The sequence below is a fragment of the Anolis carolinensis genome, chromosome 4 (assembly GCF_035594765.1).
Source record: "Anolis carolinensis isolate JA03-04 chromosome 4, rAnoCar3.1.pri, whole genome shotgun sequence".
In the NCBI taxonomy this organism is placed as follows: domain Eukaryota; kingdom Metazoa; phylum Chordata; class Lepidosauria; order Squamata; family Dactyloidae; genus Anolis; species Anolis carolinensis.
Window position 1 is genome coordinate 71,493,704 of NC_085844.1, and position 15,371 is coordinate 71,509,074.

General features: G+C 37.7%; 1 protein-coding gene and 1 long non-coding RNA gene across 4 annotated transcripts in view; one reads left to right on the forward strand and one right to left on the reverse strand.

The window, feature by feature from the left end:
• Positions 1–15,371, reverse strand: part of mbp (myelin basic protein) — a 156,799-nt gene that overhangs the window by 20,103 nt on the left and 121,325 nt on the right. For 2 of the 3 annotated variants that reach the window (XM_008108755.3, XM_008108754.3), the window contains exon 5: positions 2,017–2,148. The exons of the other annotated variant lie outside the window; for it this stretch is intronic. In XM_008108755.3, coding sequence (XP_008106962.1) covers positions 2,017–2,148 — 132 coding nt within the window. The remainder of the gene's footprint in view (positions 1–2,016; positions 2,149–15,371) is intronic. 3 annotated transcript variants of the gene reach the window in all.
• LOC134298950 (uncharacterized) lies at positions 39–9,394 on the forward strand. The gene is made up of 3 exons (XR_010006082.1): positions 39–181; positions 8,829–8,875; positions 9,073–9,394. It is a non-coding gene; the product is annotated as an uncharacterized LOC134298950 (long non-coding RNA).

Here is a 15,371-nt window from a genome sequence, read left to right on the forward strand (position 1 = left end):
GTGGATGCAGAAAATCCTTTTTTTTTTTTGAAGACTAAAAATTGGACCATATGCTATCAAGAGGAGGTTCCAGTTCTACCATACCTCCCTGAACACACCAATCTTGTCTGATTTTGGAAACTAAGCAGCGCCTGGTTAGTATTTGGATGGAAGACCACCAGGAAATACCAGGGATCTCCAGGTATGGCAAGGAAAGACTTCTGCCAAAATGCTGGAGAGCCGCTGCCAGTCAGAGTTGACAATACTGGGCTAGATGGACCAATGGTCTGACTCAGTATCAGGCAGCTTTCAATGTTCCTATTTTTGTTAACAAATTGCCAGCTTGTGGTAAATGATAATCTGTATCCACCAAGAGTCTTGGGAGGGATGTTGGAATAAGAGATGAAATAAAGCAAAAAGCAAACAAAACATTGGACCAAGTTGTACTACAAATCTAGATGCTTTCAAGTTACATAGAAAAAAATCTTTAGGCATTAATGCTTTAAAGTATGTAATTTTAAAAAATGAAATGAATTATGAAGTTATGTGCTATGGCTGACGTTAACTGAGTGAGGTGGAATGTTTTTTATCCCAAATGTGTCTAAATAAAAATTGGCCTACTGGGTTACAAATATTTCCAGACAGGCTTAGCTAATTCCCCCGCACAACCAGTTAGCAGAAAGGTCAACAAGACACATAGAATATGTTCAGATAGGAAAGAATGACATAATGGCCTCCAGTGTCAAAGGACCTTTAAACTTAAGAGAAAAGTAGGTGAACCAAAAGAGATTGGCCTTATGAGCAGAAATATGTTACGGCCTTGAACTGGCATAACGGTTGTTACATAAGCAGTTTTGTTTTCTCAGAGGTTGTGAAAGGGTGATATTCTATTTTGGGTTGCACAAACCCGAGCAAGTGGCTGCTCTGTCTAGGAGCTACTCTAAACGTGGCCCTTAATCGTGGATGGGGAATTGGGTCAACTGGACAAGTGAAGAGTTGTATTGCTTATGATGTAGTTGATTGCACAGAGGTTTTATTGGAGAACTGCAGTTTACCTATATTGACATAATGTTATGCTGTGCAACTTGTGAACAGACTCTTGGCCCCGATTAACAGGAGATAATTTGTTCAAAAATACGATTAAAGAGCAGGGGCACTTTGTTGTTCACGAAGTGCTTCTATGATTCACTCCAGTCTGTTTCACCCCTCCTTCCTGGTTTGTCATTTCCATTTTAAATGCCAGTCAGCATTACATGGTTGTTGAACATGCTCAGTCTTATTGGGCCATTTCCTATCTATCTATCTATCTATCTATCTATCTATCTATCTATCTATCTATCTATCTATCTATCTATCTATCTATTTATCTATCATCAATCATCTATCTATCCATCCATCCATCTATCTATCTTTGGATTTCAGCAAAATCAGTATTTGAGTCTGCTGGTAACTCCCATATATATGTATGTGAAGAGGTTCTATTTTTTTGACCAAAGCGATGGCGCTCATGCTTGAATTTTGGACATGGGTGGGTGAAATACTGTAATATGGAATAGTCCTGTTGACTGTTTCAGCCAGCCAGTCATGCCCCTTTCCCCTCTTCCAACCATCAGTCATTTTTCATGGCTTCTTGTTTTGCTCTGTCCCCATTGGGCTGTTCTTGCTTGCCCCACATCCCAACTAAGGTTCTCCATAAAGGATTTTTAATTTTCTCCAGCTTCAGGGTACATTACAAGCCTGTGGATATCTCCCTCTTCTATATGGATAATACAGTTCCATCTACAATAGGAGCCATGACTTAAAGGACAGAGGTTACTATTAGTAGATATGTATGATGATGAATCAGTTCAAATCATATTTGATCCATTACATGGTGGATGAACGATATAGTATGAGGCTCTTGTAATGTAAGGCCCCCTTTCTAAAGGTGACCAAGAGCACAATGCAGAAAAAGTTAAATGTGTTAAAGTGTGTTGAAAATTCTTAGCTCACATGTTGTAATGTTTATATTTGTAACTAATTTTGCCCTCTATATACCTGAGACTTAGCTACTTTTCCATTCCACCTGAAGAAGTTTAACTTGCAAGCTGTGTAACTTGAAAGCTCCCAGCGTCCTAGACCAAGGGAAGTCTTGTGACTGCTCTCATGCCTTTCAAAGGTACTGTGAGACTAGGTAAAATAAGGTTTAATGAGCACTATATTTAATATATGGAATTCAATCTCATGCTCTTGCTGTTAGCAGCAAATCAGACATTTACTTAACATTTTGCTCCCAAATAGTCTAAAACAAAAGTTGAGCACAATGTCTGAATTTCTCATGTTTTCTTCCAGCTGCTTGTCAGTCAATATACGGAATGTATCAAAAAGATGGACCCAATTTGAAATCACTATCTCTGTGTAACCATAAACAGCTCATGAATGAAACTGATACAACTTGAAAGGGTGGAACATAGAGTTTCAAATATTACCACTGGATGCCTTTCCCATTACACAAACAGTCCCTAGCCTCAGTCATTTGCAGGATTGAGACCCAGCAACATAAGGCCTAATGAGATATTCTCAATTTGCAGTTATTTTGAAAGATTTGTTTCTGACTCAAAATGGTTACTAAAACTTGATAGCTCATTAAACCACTTGTGATTTTTTGTGTAACTGTAACATGTTGCCATCATGAAATATACTGCTTTGAAATTGTGTCCATCATTTTGAAACCCTCTGTAGTAACTGCAACTGGGGACAGTAATATTTAAATAAAACCGGTGCATCTCAGGCTATTTCATGTTGGGGACTGATGCCGCGCCCCCCAATGTGTCATGATACCATATTTAGCTCATCAGCAATTACTTATTTTTTCTTTCTTTTCTGGAAACCTGTCATGGACAAGCAGCCAATTTTCCATGGATTGGCACTGGTCCACCTTGAATAGCACTGCATACAGAGACTATTTGCCAAGAAGTTGGATATGCCATAATATAATTGTGTATTTTGGCCATTTTTGTAGAGACTTTGCTTTATCTATTCATTTATCAACCTTTAAATGTTTTCATTCCTTGCCACATTCTTCATAATTTGTAAGAGAGATGTAGCTGGGAGAGAATGAACCAATACAATTAAAAATAAAGCCTATTGCAAAGTGATACCCTTTGACTCACACAAAGTTTCAGAATTGCATGAACATAAAAATCTGTCTCCACAACATCTCTACCAATATTTAATATAGATAATTTCCTATTGAATATTTGATTATACATGAATTATACACATTATCTGTATGAAAATTCCAATCTCATTTGAGGCCTGTATTCTAGTTAGTGGAGGACCTGAACCATGTGAGCTACTCCAGGAATGCCTGCTATCCTGTTCCCATTGCCACTTGGTTTGAAGGCAGAGAACTTAATGGACTTGGTGGATGTCATTGCTGTCTGAGATCATTTTTCCTCGACTATAGGAATAACAATTGTTTTGATCATTGTCACAACTTGGAGAGAGCTTCAGTTTTCCTCCAAAAGTGCTTTACCATCAGATTCAGATATCAAAATAAACCATGTTGGTAAGGTGATGTGTGGCTGTGTAAGAAAAACATCATGTTCAACCTGAAGATCAGTTTGGTGGCTATTCAAAACCAGGATAATCAGAGAAGGGGGTGTTAAAACATTTACAGACCCACAGATCACTGAAATAGGCCCTTTAGGCACATCATTATTGTTAGAGGTGACTAAGGAAAGAAAAGGCATTGTCATATGCACATATGCATGAGACTTGCCAGGGAAAATATACAGTCCGGGATGGAGCAAATAACTGCAATCTTTACTAAATCCTGGCAGTTGGAGAGGCCTAGAGAGGCTAGCTTACTGACACAGACACCTACCTATTGCTGGATAATGAGTTCCCATATCAATTTCTAGATAAAGTCGATCCATTATTCCAATTTATTCCAAACTTCTAGGATTCCTTCTGCACCTCAAGGTCCACTTAAAGTGTTATTTTCCCATCTTTTTCACATCAAGAATCATTTCTAAAACCATCATCCTAATTCCCATTGAACCTGTCCAGACATTTTTGCTTATTTTCAAGATCCATCTAGTCCAGTGGTTCTCAACCTGTGGGTCCCCAGGTGTTTTGGACTACAACTCTCAGAAATCCCAGCCAGTGTACCAGCTGTTGTGTTTCTGGGGGTTGAAGGCCAAAACATCTGGGGACCCACAGGTTGAGAAACACTGATTTAGTCTTTAAAATAAAAGACAACAGAGACCTTGGTGAGATTATAGCAGGAGTGGGCAATTGAGAGAAGGAGGAATCAGCCCCTATGAGACCCTGGTAGACCTCACCTGCTGCATGTCCTAAGACCATGAATTTTCACATTTATATTGCTTTAAAGAACCCACCCTCTATTTGACATATTTTTGACATATATTTAAGTCTTCCTATTTGCATCAAGATGAGTAGACACTTTTTTCAAACAAAAGGTTTTTATCCAGTTGGTTGATCCAGTGAGAACATGCATGTTTACTAGTAGGCCAACCTTGGAGGCTGTATGGAGCATGTGGTCCATAGTATCCTCATCCCTGGATAACAGCATCTCATGGAAAAGAGTTGTCTTGGGCCATGTAACTTGTGGACCCGTGTTTTAAAGCCAAGTTTCAGATTTAATGTGGTAGTTATGCTTATTTTTATTTTTAAAATCCTAATGAAAGTAGTATGCTTGCATCTATTTTTACTTGTGTCCCGCCATCCGCAAATCTCCATGAAAACAACTTCTGCCATAATTCAGTGGAAATGGGGCATCCCTAGCTCTGGTAACTAAGCAACAGGAATTACCAAGGCAACCAGGCTGGCTCAGGTGGATGAAAGCTGGTAGGTAAGAGGAAATGAGTGGTGAGATGAATCCAAATTCAAGAGCTATTGTAAAATGTTATTCATTAAGCTAAATGGAGAGATCCCTAGAGCGAGGAAAAAAATAGGTGCAACAGACCTTTGCTGTTTTTCTTTTTTGTACTTTCTTTCTACCCATGTTGTAGAACTAGAGTCCTACAGCTCTCTCTCTTGCTTTCTCTCTTTGAGAACTGGTAAGTAAGCTCAGGATTTAAAAAAGATTGTTCGTATTTTGTTGGATTGATTTAGGCATTTTTAGAAAAATAACCTTTAGCTGTTTTCCAGGGAGGACACATGTCTGAACAGAGAAGCAAGCATGCCAAAAATGATTTGCTTTTGAAACACAACAGTCCTGTGATTTGGTTCTGCAACATGGCTTGAAATTTCCCACCTTAATTTATATCGACACTTACCAACAAGGCATAGCCTTTCATTTGTGCAGAAGACCTGAGATTGTGCTTGTACAGAAGGGAGAATCTGCTTAAACAAATAGCCAACCATATAACATCCATCTACCAAAATCTTCACTTCTACATGACCCAAGCTTTTGTACTGACTTTCCCCAAGACTACATTTTTCTAAAATAACACCATTAGCTAATTAATGCTCTAATTAAATATATACAATTTTGTTCTATTTTATCATGCCAAAGGCATATCTAGGCTAATATTCTGTTCTCACAGTGGCTAGTCTCATTGGCCTTGGCAACCCACCAAATAGCATCTTCCATTTTGTGTTCCTCATCAGTTCATAGAGGTGCACTACCTCCAATACCAAGGTGCCATAAAACCATTCTACTTAGAGAAGCCATCTATTGCTCCATCCTCATAAATGTATCCAACCCGTCTTTGTTCGCACCATCCACAATCATTCAAGGCCATCAGTAATCTGTCTACCTCACTACTTGGCCCCCACCTCCAGACTGCTTATGAATAAGTTAAAACACACTGGATTTAGTAAAGTTCTTTGAAGGACCCCAATAGCCACACTGTGAGAATTGACAATTTCTTTCTCATTTGTTTTCTGTTCTTTAGCCAGTTTTCAATTCATAAGACATCTCCTCTAATTCCATGACAGCTAAGGTAGCTGGGAGTTATGGGATCCTTTGGTAAACGCCAATCCTTTGGAAGGCCAAGTAGATAACTAATACTGGATCACTCCTGTTTATTAACATTTTCAAAAAAAGTCTAAAAGGTTAGTGAGACAAGACTTACCTTTGCAGAAGCCATGTTGACACTTTTCCACCAGGGTTTTGACTTCCTATATAGTTGACAATTTTATCCTTTATAACACTTTCCACCAATTTACCTGTAAGGTCGGTCCAGCTGAGAGAGAATAGCCCAAAGTCATCCAATGAGCTTCACAGCTCAGTGGAGACTGGAACTGGCATATTTATTTATTTAAAACATTTATATTCCACCCTTCTCACCCAAAGGGGACTCAGGGTGGAGCACAACATATATACGGCAAACATTCAGTGCCAGAGCATAAATAAACCATAACTACATAAGTACTAAAATCGGTTATCTCCACTTTTAAAATCAGTTGTATAAAAACCATCTCAGATTAGCCATACCGAATCTGGTCAGTAGGGTGAAGTTACCTAATGTTGCCTTACTGCACTGTCCCAAAGGATTAATCCCAAAGTCAAGTTTTTACCATTTTTCTGAAGAACAGGAGGGAGGAGTTGAGCTAATCTCACCAGAGAGGGAGTTCTATAGCTGAGAAGCAATCACTGAGAAAGCCTTTTCTCTCGTCCCCACCAATCGTGCCTCTGACGGTGGCGGGATCACCTCCCTGGAAGATCTTAATCTCCGCGATGGTTCATAGAGGGAGATGCGTTCTGACAGGTAGATTGGGCCGGGGCCATTTAGGGCTTTATAGGCCAAAGCCAGCACTTTGAATTGTGCTTGGTAGCTAGCTAGTAACCAGTGGAGCTGGTGCAACATGGGAGTTGTGTGCTTCCTGTATGCTGCCCCAGTTATATCACCAGGCTAGTACTTTAACCACCACAGCTATTAAAATGAAAGGTGTTTGTGGAATGGAAAATGAACACTATCCCAATAACAGAGGACAGGATTGCCATTAGTATTTTCTATTTGTGTAGAATAACAACTAATATAAAGGAACATGTGGATTAGAAAACTCTACATGATTTCAACCTAGTGATCTCCAGAGGTTTTGGATAAAAAACTCTGCAATAACCTTGACCTTTGGGGCTGATGGGAAATAAAATCCAGATCATATGAAGAACACAATTTAGTAAGAGCTTTGAACTTTCCCCTTTCCATCACTTTGATTTTCATGTTTAAATTTCACTGTAGTCCTTTTGGGAAAGAGGTTTTTGTATAATTCATCAGTTAAGGACTGAGAACTGGTACATAGTAGGATTTTATAGTAGCTTTCCCAAAATCATCAATACACCTGTATTAAATTCAACAGTGTAAGCTTTTTGAGTCTTCAAGTAATTATGTTGTTGCTCTGTCTCTGTGCTTCTACATACAAAAGATGGCTTTGTTTAATCCACCTGTGGAGGATGCCAGAAATCATTTTCTTCTACCATTAAGGGGGTGTGTAATTAAGTATTTATATAATGATGCTCTGCTATACAGTGATATTGTTGTTTATTCGTTCAGTCGCTTCCAGCTCTTCGTGACCTCATGGACCAGCCCACGCCAGAACTCCCTGTTGGTGGTCGCCACCCCCAGCTCCTTCAAGGTCAAGCCAGTCAATTCAAGTGATATAGTACAGTGATATAGTGATCCGCATATGTGGAAACCTGAAATAGCAGCATGTCCATCATCCAAAATATATACCCGGAACTCTTTCACATGATAATAATACACTCGTACTATTATGATTCCAATGTAACTGTCTTGGCAACATTATATAGAATCTTGGGATTCTCACTTTAGGGATGGTTATTTAAAATTCTCAAGCAGTGAACTATAGTGCTTAAACTGCAAATTCCAGGATTGCATAGGATACAGCCAGGGAAGTTAAGGTGGAATCATAGTGTCACCTTATCTCATTAAATGGCTAAGGACTAAGAGCTTTCCGAAAGCAAAATTCTTCTAAGCCACTTTTTTATACTGTCCTCTAGGAACCAGTTATAATGAAATTGACTTCTGAAATTAAGATGGTCTCTATTTCTCCTCTCTCATTTCAGCAGTCAATATAGTATATATAGATACTGAACAGTACTCCTTTGTAAGTACTGCTTTTAAAACTATTGCATCCCAAGTGCACAGTTACAGACTGTAAGAGGTTAGGATTCCCATACTTGGAAGTATACGTTTTACAGTGGATCAGAACATAATTGGTGATTATGTAAAGAATCTCAATTACTACTTTTCAATGAAATAACAAGAGTTAGTCTGACCTCCAGAACAGTTGCCATAGTCTTTCTATTTCAGGTTCTGCTAGGGTACTTGAAATGCTTTTATTAGTAGGATAATGGATTTTATTTTTGCAGATATAAACCAACACTGATTACCATGGCACATATTTGCAAATAGGATGCACCAGAAGTGCAGGATGGCCTTAATCTTTCTTTTAAAATTATATATTGACTTCTCCTTAGAAATTTGAATGAAGGCTCTGGTCTGCCACTCCAGCCACTATCCTAGGGCTGAGGAACAGTTGGACTTCCAAATGATCTTTAATGTTAAATGCCCCGAGTCCCTTTTGGAAGAGAGGGTGGGGTATAAATAAATTTATTATTATTATTATTATTATTATTATTATTATTATTATTATTATTATTATTTCAATCAGCCCTAATCAGAATAACTAATGGCAATGGATGCTGGGAGCTACTGTTCAACATCTGATGAATGATGTTTCCTATCCTTGAACTCTACCATCCTGTTGTCTAATCTGGGGATACTATCCCCTCAAATAGATTAGTCTCCCTTTACTTTTAACTTTTTTGTCCTTACTGATGTTCTGTTCTTTAATTCTTCTGTTATCTCCAGTGTTCAGAATTAGCAGCAAGAGCAAGCAAACAAAGAAACAGCTAAAAGTAAGAGAATTAACAGCACAACAACAAAACCATCAGGAGATGGCAAAGTTTTACAAAGCCATTAGTAATTTTTAATTGTTGTTTAAAGCATATTGAGTTTTCACATCATTGCTATATTAAAACAATATTCATGAAAACCATTTTCTAACACTGACCATATGAAATAAATTCTTAATTGTTACTTTATTCTCGAACAGTGAACATGAGCATGGGAAACATGAAGGAAAGATGACTAACCTGAGGCTGTTGTACTTTGGACATAATGATGTGACTCACTGGAAAAGATGATAATGTTTGGTATTGTGGAAGGCGGTAACAGAAGAAAACTGCACTAGATGTGGATTGCTTCAACCATGTCTCTGGATTTTCAAGATCTCAGCAGGGCAGATGTTGACCTGAGGGTCTCTCATTTATAAGGTTGCCACAAATCAAAGTTGGTTGGATGGCAAATAACAACATTTCTGCAGGATGTCTCACTATTTTGGATTACATTAAACCTGTGCACTTGTATGTGCATGATACTGCTGCACTTATTTATTACATAAGCATATATCATTGTGGTTTTATGCACATTGTTTACTCAAAACTGGATTGTACAATAAATTTTTAGTAACATGCATATCAGACAGCATCCACATATACTAATTTCACTATTGTGCATGGTTTGAGAATTTCTAGTCTATAAGTATTGTTGCCTGGTTTTCTCGGGTTGGTGGTTATTTTTGCTTTTTGGCATTTGTCTCTCAGGTTTTCTTTTTTCCAGTCCCCAGCTATAGCCATGTTTTGGATGCAGTTATCCTAAACCACATGTGACAATCTATAAGGAAACTGCATATCTGTGGCGGGTATATTTAATTTCAATGTTTGTAGGATCTCACTTCACTGTTAACTGGTTGGGAATGTTGTCCTGCCCATCTGCTAAGGTTATATGCCCTGATCAAAAGTCTCTCTGTTAGTCTGAATTCTTTCTATTCTGAAATTCATTATCATATAATGTCTGGTTTTTACTACCGCTTCTTGGTTGAGTGAAGATGTTCATAGGATACATGCAGAGTGTTTCTATGTATGGGTTACTGACCTAAATACATTCTTCTGTCTTTAGTAATTGCTCCTTTTAAAAATAGTTATCCTGCCATAAACCTAGAGCTCTCAGGGTGAACTCTCAGATAGTAAAACTATATCAAATAATGAAAAAAACCCCCCAATATGAGACAGTTTTAAATCTAGCAATCTAGATAAATCAACAATCCAGTAGGTCAGATCATGGTCACTGGGTCCCAACATTTGAATGAAGAACCACGTTTAATTTGGCACCAAAATAAAATCAGCTTTGGTACTAACCAAGTCTCTGAGGAGAAACATTGTACAACTGGGGGGAAAAGTATCTGAGATTATGTCAGCATTATTCTAACTCATCTTTTGTTCTTATAGGCAGATGTAATCCCAGGTTACAGATTAAAATACCCCAATTTTAAACTTCGCATATTTTGATATTGTCAGAGCATATGTCTTTTTACTCGTGGTATGAACAGACATTGGAAGACTACTGAACAATCAGATTTAATATTTCTAGTGACTTTTATTGTGAACTTGAAGATGTACCTAAAGGTGCGCTGAATAAAATGAATTATACCAAAGTCAAAAAATTTCAAATAAAACTAACCATCAAGTAGCTATTTCATAATTATTGATTCCGTCATGTCGTTTAGTAAAGAGTTTCATGTGTGCATTAGCACACCACACAATGAGCAAGTTGCAGTGGTTTACTTTATCAAAACCACAGGAAAGTGACAGCCAAATTACAGCAACAATCTATTAGTAATGCCAGCTTTTGTTACACAATAAACAAGTCACTACTTCAATACTGACATGACTTATTGGATAGTCATAGGTGATATAGTAACTATACCAGGTCCAGGACTTTCATTTTCTATTCCACATGAATAACATTCAAAATGTTATGATAAAATAATCTTCCCTACCATCCCCCTCTGTATATGCAGTTGATAATGTAGGTTATATAACAACAAGCCTCTCTTTCCTGCACTTATGCTCTCCTATTCCTGTTATTTGTTTTCTTGCATTGCTGGTTATGGATAAGTATTGTGTTTTAAGGATTATTTCTTTAGCACAGCATTCATGCTTCAGATGGGAGAACACCTGTGAGCCCTTTGAAAAAACACACACAGCTCAAATCTCACTTATCAGATATTTGTTAAGGAAGAAGTGGGAGACCTAATCAAGCTGTGACTTTTTTGAAGCAGAGAGAAAAGGCAATTCATTATTCAGCTAAGATTATGTTAAGTGTTTGCATCAATCATAAGCATTAGTTTGGACCTTGAAGTGACTGTTCAGAAAACAGACTGATTTGGAGGGTTTCTAGTTCATTTTCTCATCTGAATCTTCATGCCTCCCATGGATAATTCATGGAAGTCAACAACAAGCCCAGGCATATGAAATTAATCTAATCTAGCATTCTTATTTTCACATTGACATCATGTTGCTTTCTAAAGGCGGACATAAAGGCAATCCCATTGCAACAACTTGCATTGAAGGGCATGATGTCTCTTGAGTCTGGAGTTTCTATAAAACCATCATGACTAGTACCATAAACTGATCTCCTTTCAGTGCCATCTAGGCCTGGATCTACATTGCTATATAATCCTGTTCAATGCAGTTAATCTGTATTCACAAACTGGATTATATAGCAGTGTAGATGGGGCCCAATATAGCCATAAGCAAGACCTCTTTTGGCACTGACATCAATAAACCTGTATAAAGAACTACTTTTTTCAACAAAAAAGGTCAAAGATCTCTAATTGGTTACCACTAACAATGAGAAGGTTGTGCTGTATTATGAACAGTAAAGTTTCATTCTATTCATCTTGTAGGTACATTGAATTAATGTTAACCTTGCAATCTTTTTGAAATAAAAACTTTAATTAAATATCAAGAAATAACTTTCAGGTAAATTGTAGGGACAATTCAGTGCCACACATTTTCACAACTAATAGCAGTAGTATCTTTAACTGTGGTACCTTCTGGACTAAAATTTCGTGTAAAAATAGTCTTTTTGAAGCACTGCAATAAGGGTTTGGTTCATTTTTTGAGAGCGAGATTACGATAAATTTAACTTTCATTCCATTTTGGGGCAAGTGAAACACTTTCAGTTCCATGTTTTTATTAGATGGGTATGTAGCTATATAAAATTAAAGGTAATGAGAGCTCACATAGAACAAGACCAAATCCAGTTAAAGACACCTTAAAATTTAGTAACTTGATCTGCTCTTTTTGAGCCATCAAATACCTAGATTCAATTGCTAGTCACAATTGCTAGATCTATTCAAATCAATGGGATTTATGTAAGCAGCAGCTTACCATTTAGTACCTGATTCAATTGGAATTGGCAAATAGAATTAGGTCTGAGTTTAAACAAATGTATGCACTCTTGCGTTGAATTTTTCTCCCCTCAAGCTACAGGATATTTCCATGCCAATATGGTAGTTCAAAAGAAATAATTGTCAAAGATACATCTTTTTCCCAGAAAGCTGATTAATTCTTGTGCCGCAGCTAAAATAAATCTTTTAAATCTGGGGATTAATTTTCATGTGTATCATATTTTGAGGAATTATCAAGCCAGTTAGCACTTCACTTAGTGGGAAGATTAAGTGTGTTCTTAAGTCTCCCATTGATATCAACGTTTCAGCTGGATTACAAAAAATATAGAGCAATGGTGGGGAACATATTTTATCATCACATTCCTTGTGGAGTCCAAGGTTCATGCTGGACTGGCCCACCCTGAAAATGCACACTTTTACTTTTGCTCTCCCGCCAGTGATATAACAAGACAACACAACTGTGTGGATTAACTATGGGTAACTTTTATTATATGTTACCAATCACTGTGTGATCTGCCAATCACCTTAAGGGCATGAATGTGAACATGAACTTGAACTTAAACTTGAATTTGGTGTATAATAAAATTAGACAGTGGCCATCAGAGACCAACTCATCCTCAAACAATGGTGTGACACCACGGTCCCCGGATGCAACCCAATGTCATTACCAAGGGACTTTTCAGGGAAATGGGTGGAGAATTCAGCCCATAACTCTCCTTGTTCAAGGCCACTCCTGTTCATCCTCACCTCAATTCGTTTAATAACAGATGAGGGTTCATTTCCCCCCTGCCATAGATTAGAAACAAGCATCTGCTTAGTCCCTATCTCTCACCAAAGTCCTCAAAACAGCCTGAATACCTGTTTGGAGATCACACAGAAATTGGTTGTTATCGTGTCTGACAAATGAATGCCATCTGCTCGGTAGAAATCGTGTCTGGTTTGAGTGATTTCGGGGTGCTTAATGAAATATCAGAGACCATTGCTGAAAGCTTTAAAGCATTGAGTGATTGACCCATCTTCGAGCTCCATCTATTTGTTTGACAGTATCATCGCCAGGCCATGTGTGGTAGGGAATGATTGCAGAACAAATCAGAATTGTCTGAGGTCATGCCTCTCTTTCATAGTTCCACTTATTTCAGTTAGTCTTACATACGTTAAATATAGTTAGGAGCAGGAGTAGTTTTCAATGACATAATACAGTCTGAGGAAAACCTTCTCAGTAGCAATCCCAATACAACAGAAAACCATATTTTATCAGGCATATAGGTTTGAATGTTTCTGTGGCTGTTTCAAATCTTTTAATAATCTTTCTTTTAATAATATATTCTGAAAACCAGCAATCCACTTCTCCATTAATACTCTTCTCATATTCAAATTGGGCTTATATACCTTTCTCTTGAATATGGTCATCATGCTTTATTAGATGTTCATAACGATTTTACCTTTATTAGATGTTCATAACTATTTTACAACTTGGTTTCTTCCCATTTGCCATCCCTCCATAGTTCACACTGCACACACCCTTGATAAAGAATTCAATTGTGTCCATATCAGCAAAGTATTATATTTAGGTTAAGATGTTAAATAAGTAGTACGCAATGTGCAGTGAGAAAGCCATTTAATAAATGCGTTATTAAATGTTCAAGCATTGACAAAGGTAAGACACTAAAACAAAATCATTGTAATTTTACAGACTCCAGAATTCTAGTACCATCAATTATATATTTTACAGCAATGTAATTTATACATCAGTTGTACAGAAACAGTAGGTAAGATTATCCTAGTCACAATAAAAACTCGAAGAAGAAAAAGATCACGGTACATAAATTTCTTTCGGACTCACTATATACAGACTGAAAGACTATTTTAAGTGTGAAAATTAGCAGTGATCTTCTCAAATGTTTTGCATGCAAAACATGTCATATTTACCAGTGCAGCCTGCTTTTGGATAATTTCATCTCAGTGTATCAAACTAAGATACATATGAGCCTGTGGTGAACACTTTGTGATTAAACCAAGATGTCTCTAATTTCCCATTTCATCCAAACAAGAAAACGATGGCTGAAAGCTTCAGAAGAAACCAACATCTTGAAGCAAATCCAAAGCATGGTATGAAGTTGATAATAATCATAGCTGTACAAGTACTTTCTGGTTTATTCATTTTTCAAAGAAAGAAGAGAAGGGGCAAAGAAAGATTTTTCTTGTTATTCTTCTGCTGAATAGGAAGATATGCTCTTTTAAATGTCACCTGCATTATTCAGAAATGTTTCGTTCCTACTGAGAGCAATTCAGAACACTTACAGAGAAAAAGCATTGCTGTCTGAACCACGGAACTACTGCTTGATTTTTGTTATTGAAAAGGTACTTTAGAATGTGAAGTTTATGGCTAGAATTCTGCTAGTGTGTGATGTTTTCCAAGATTGCACACTGCAATGGTGAGAAAACGATGACCTAACTTGCCAGCTCTGTGCAATTTATGATTCTGGCATAATACGTCCTCCTTCATGACTGCTGGACCCATTGCTGGCTTCCTTCTCCTGACACCATAATGCTGCCATAGTGCACCAAGAGGACTGTCCATTGGTTTCCTCTATTACAGTGGTCCTCATCCTTCCTAATGCCGCGACCCCTTAATACAATTCCTCATGTTGTGGTGACCCCCAACCATAAAATTATTTTCATTGCTACTTCATAGCTGTAATTTTGCTACAGTTATGATTCGTAATGTAAATATCTGGTATGCAGGATGTATTTTCATTTCCTGGACCAAATTTGGCACAAATACCCAATACGCCCAAATTTGAATACTGGTGGAGTTGGGGGGGGGGGTGGTTTTGTCATTTGGGAGTTGTAGTTGCTAGGATTTTTAGCAATCAAAGAGCATTCTGAATTCCACCAATGATGGAATTGAACCAAACTTGCAAGAGAAGGGCTTTTGGTGGGAGGATTGGCTGTCTGTTTCCAAAAAGGAAGAGAGGGACAGGTGGAGAGATCTTTAGCCTTCTCTGCCAAAGGGATTCCTAAGGCCATCAGAAATATGTGTTTTCTGATTGTCTTTGGTGACCCCTCTGAAACTCCCCTAGTGACCACCCCAGGAG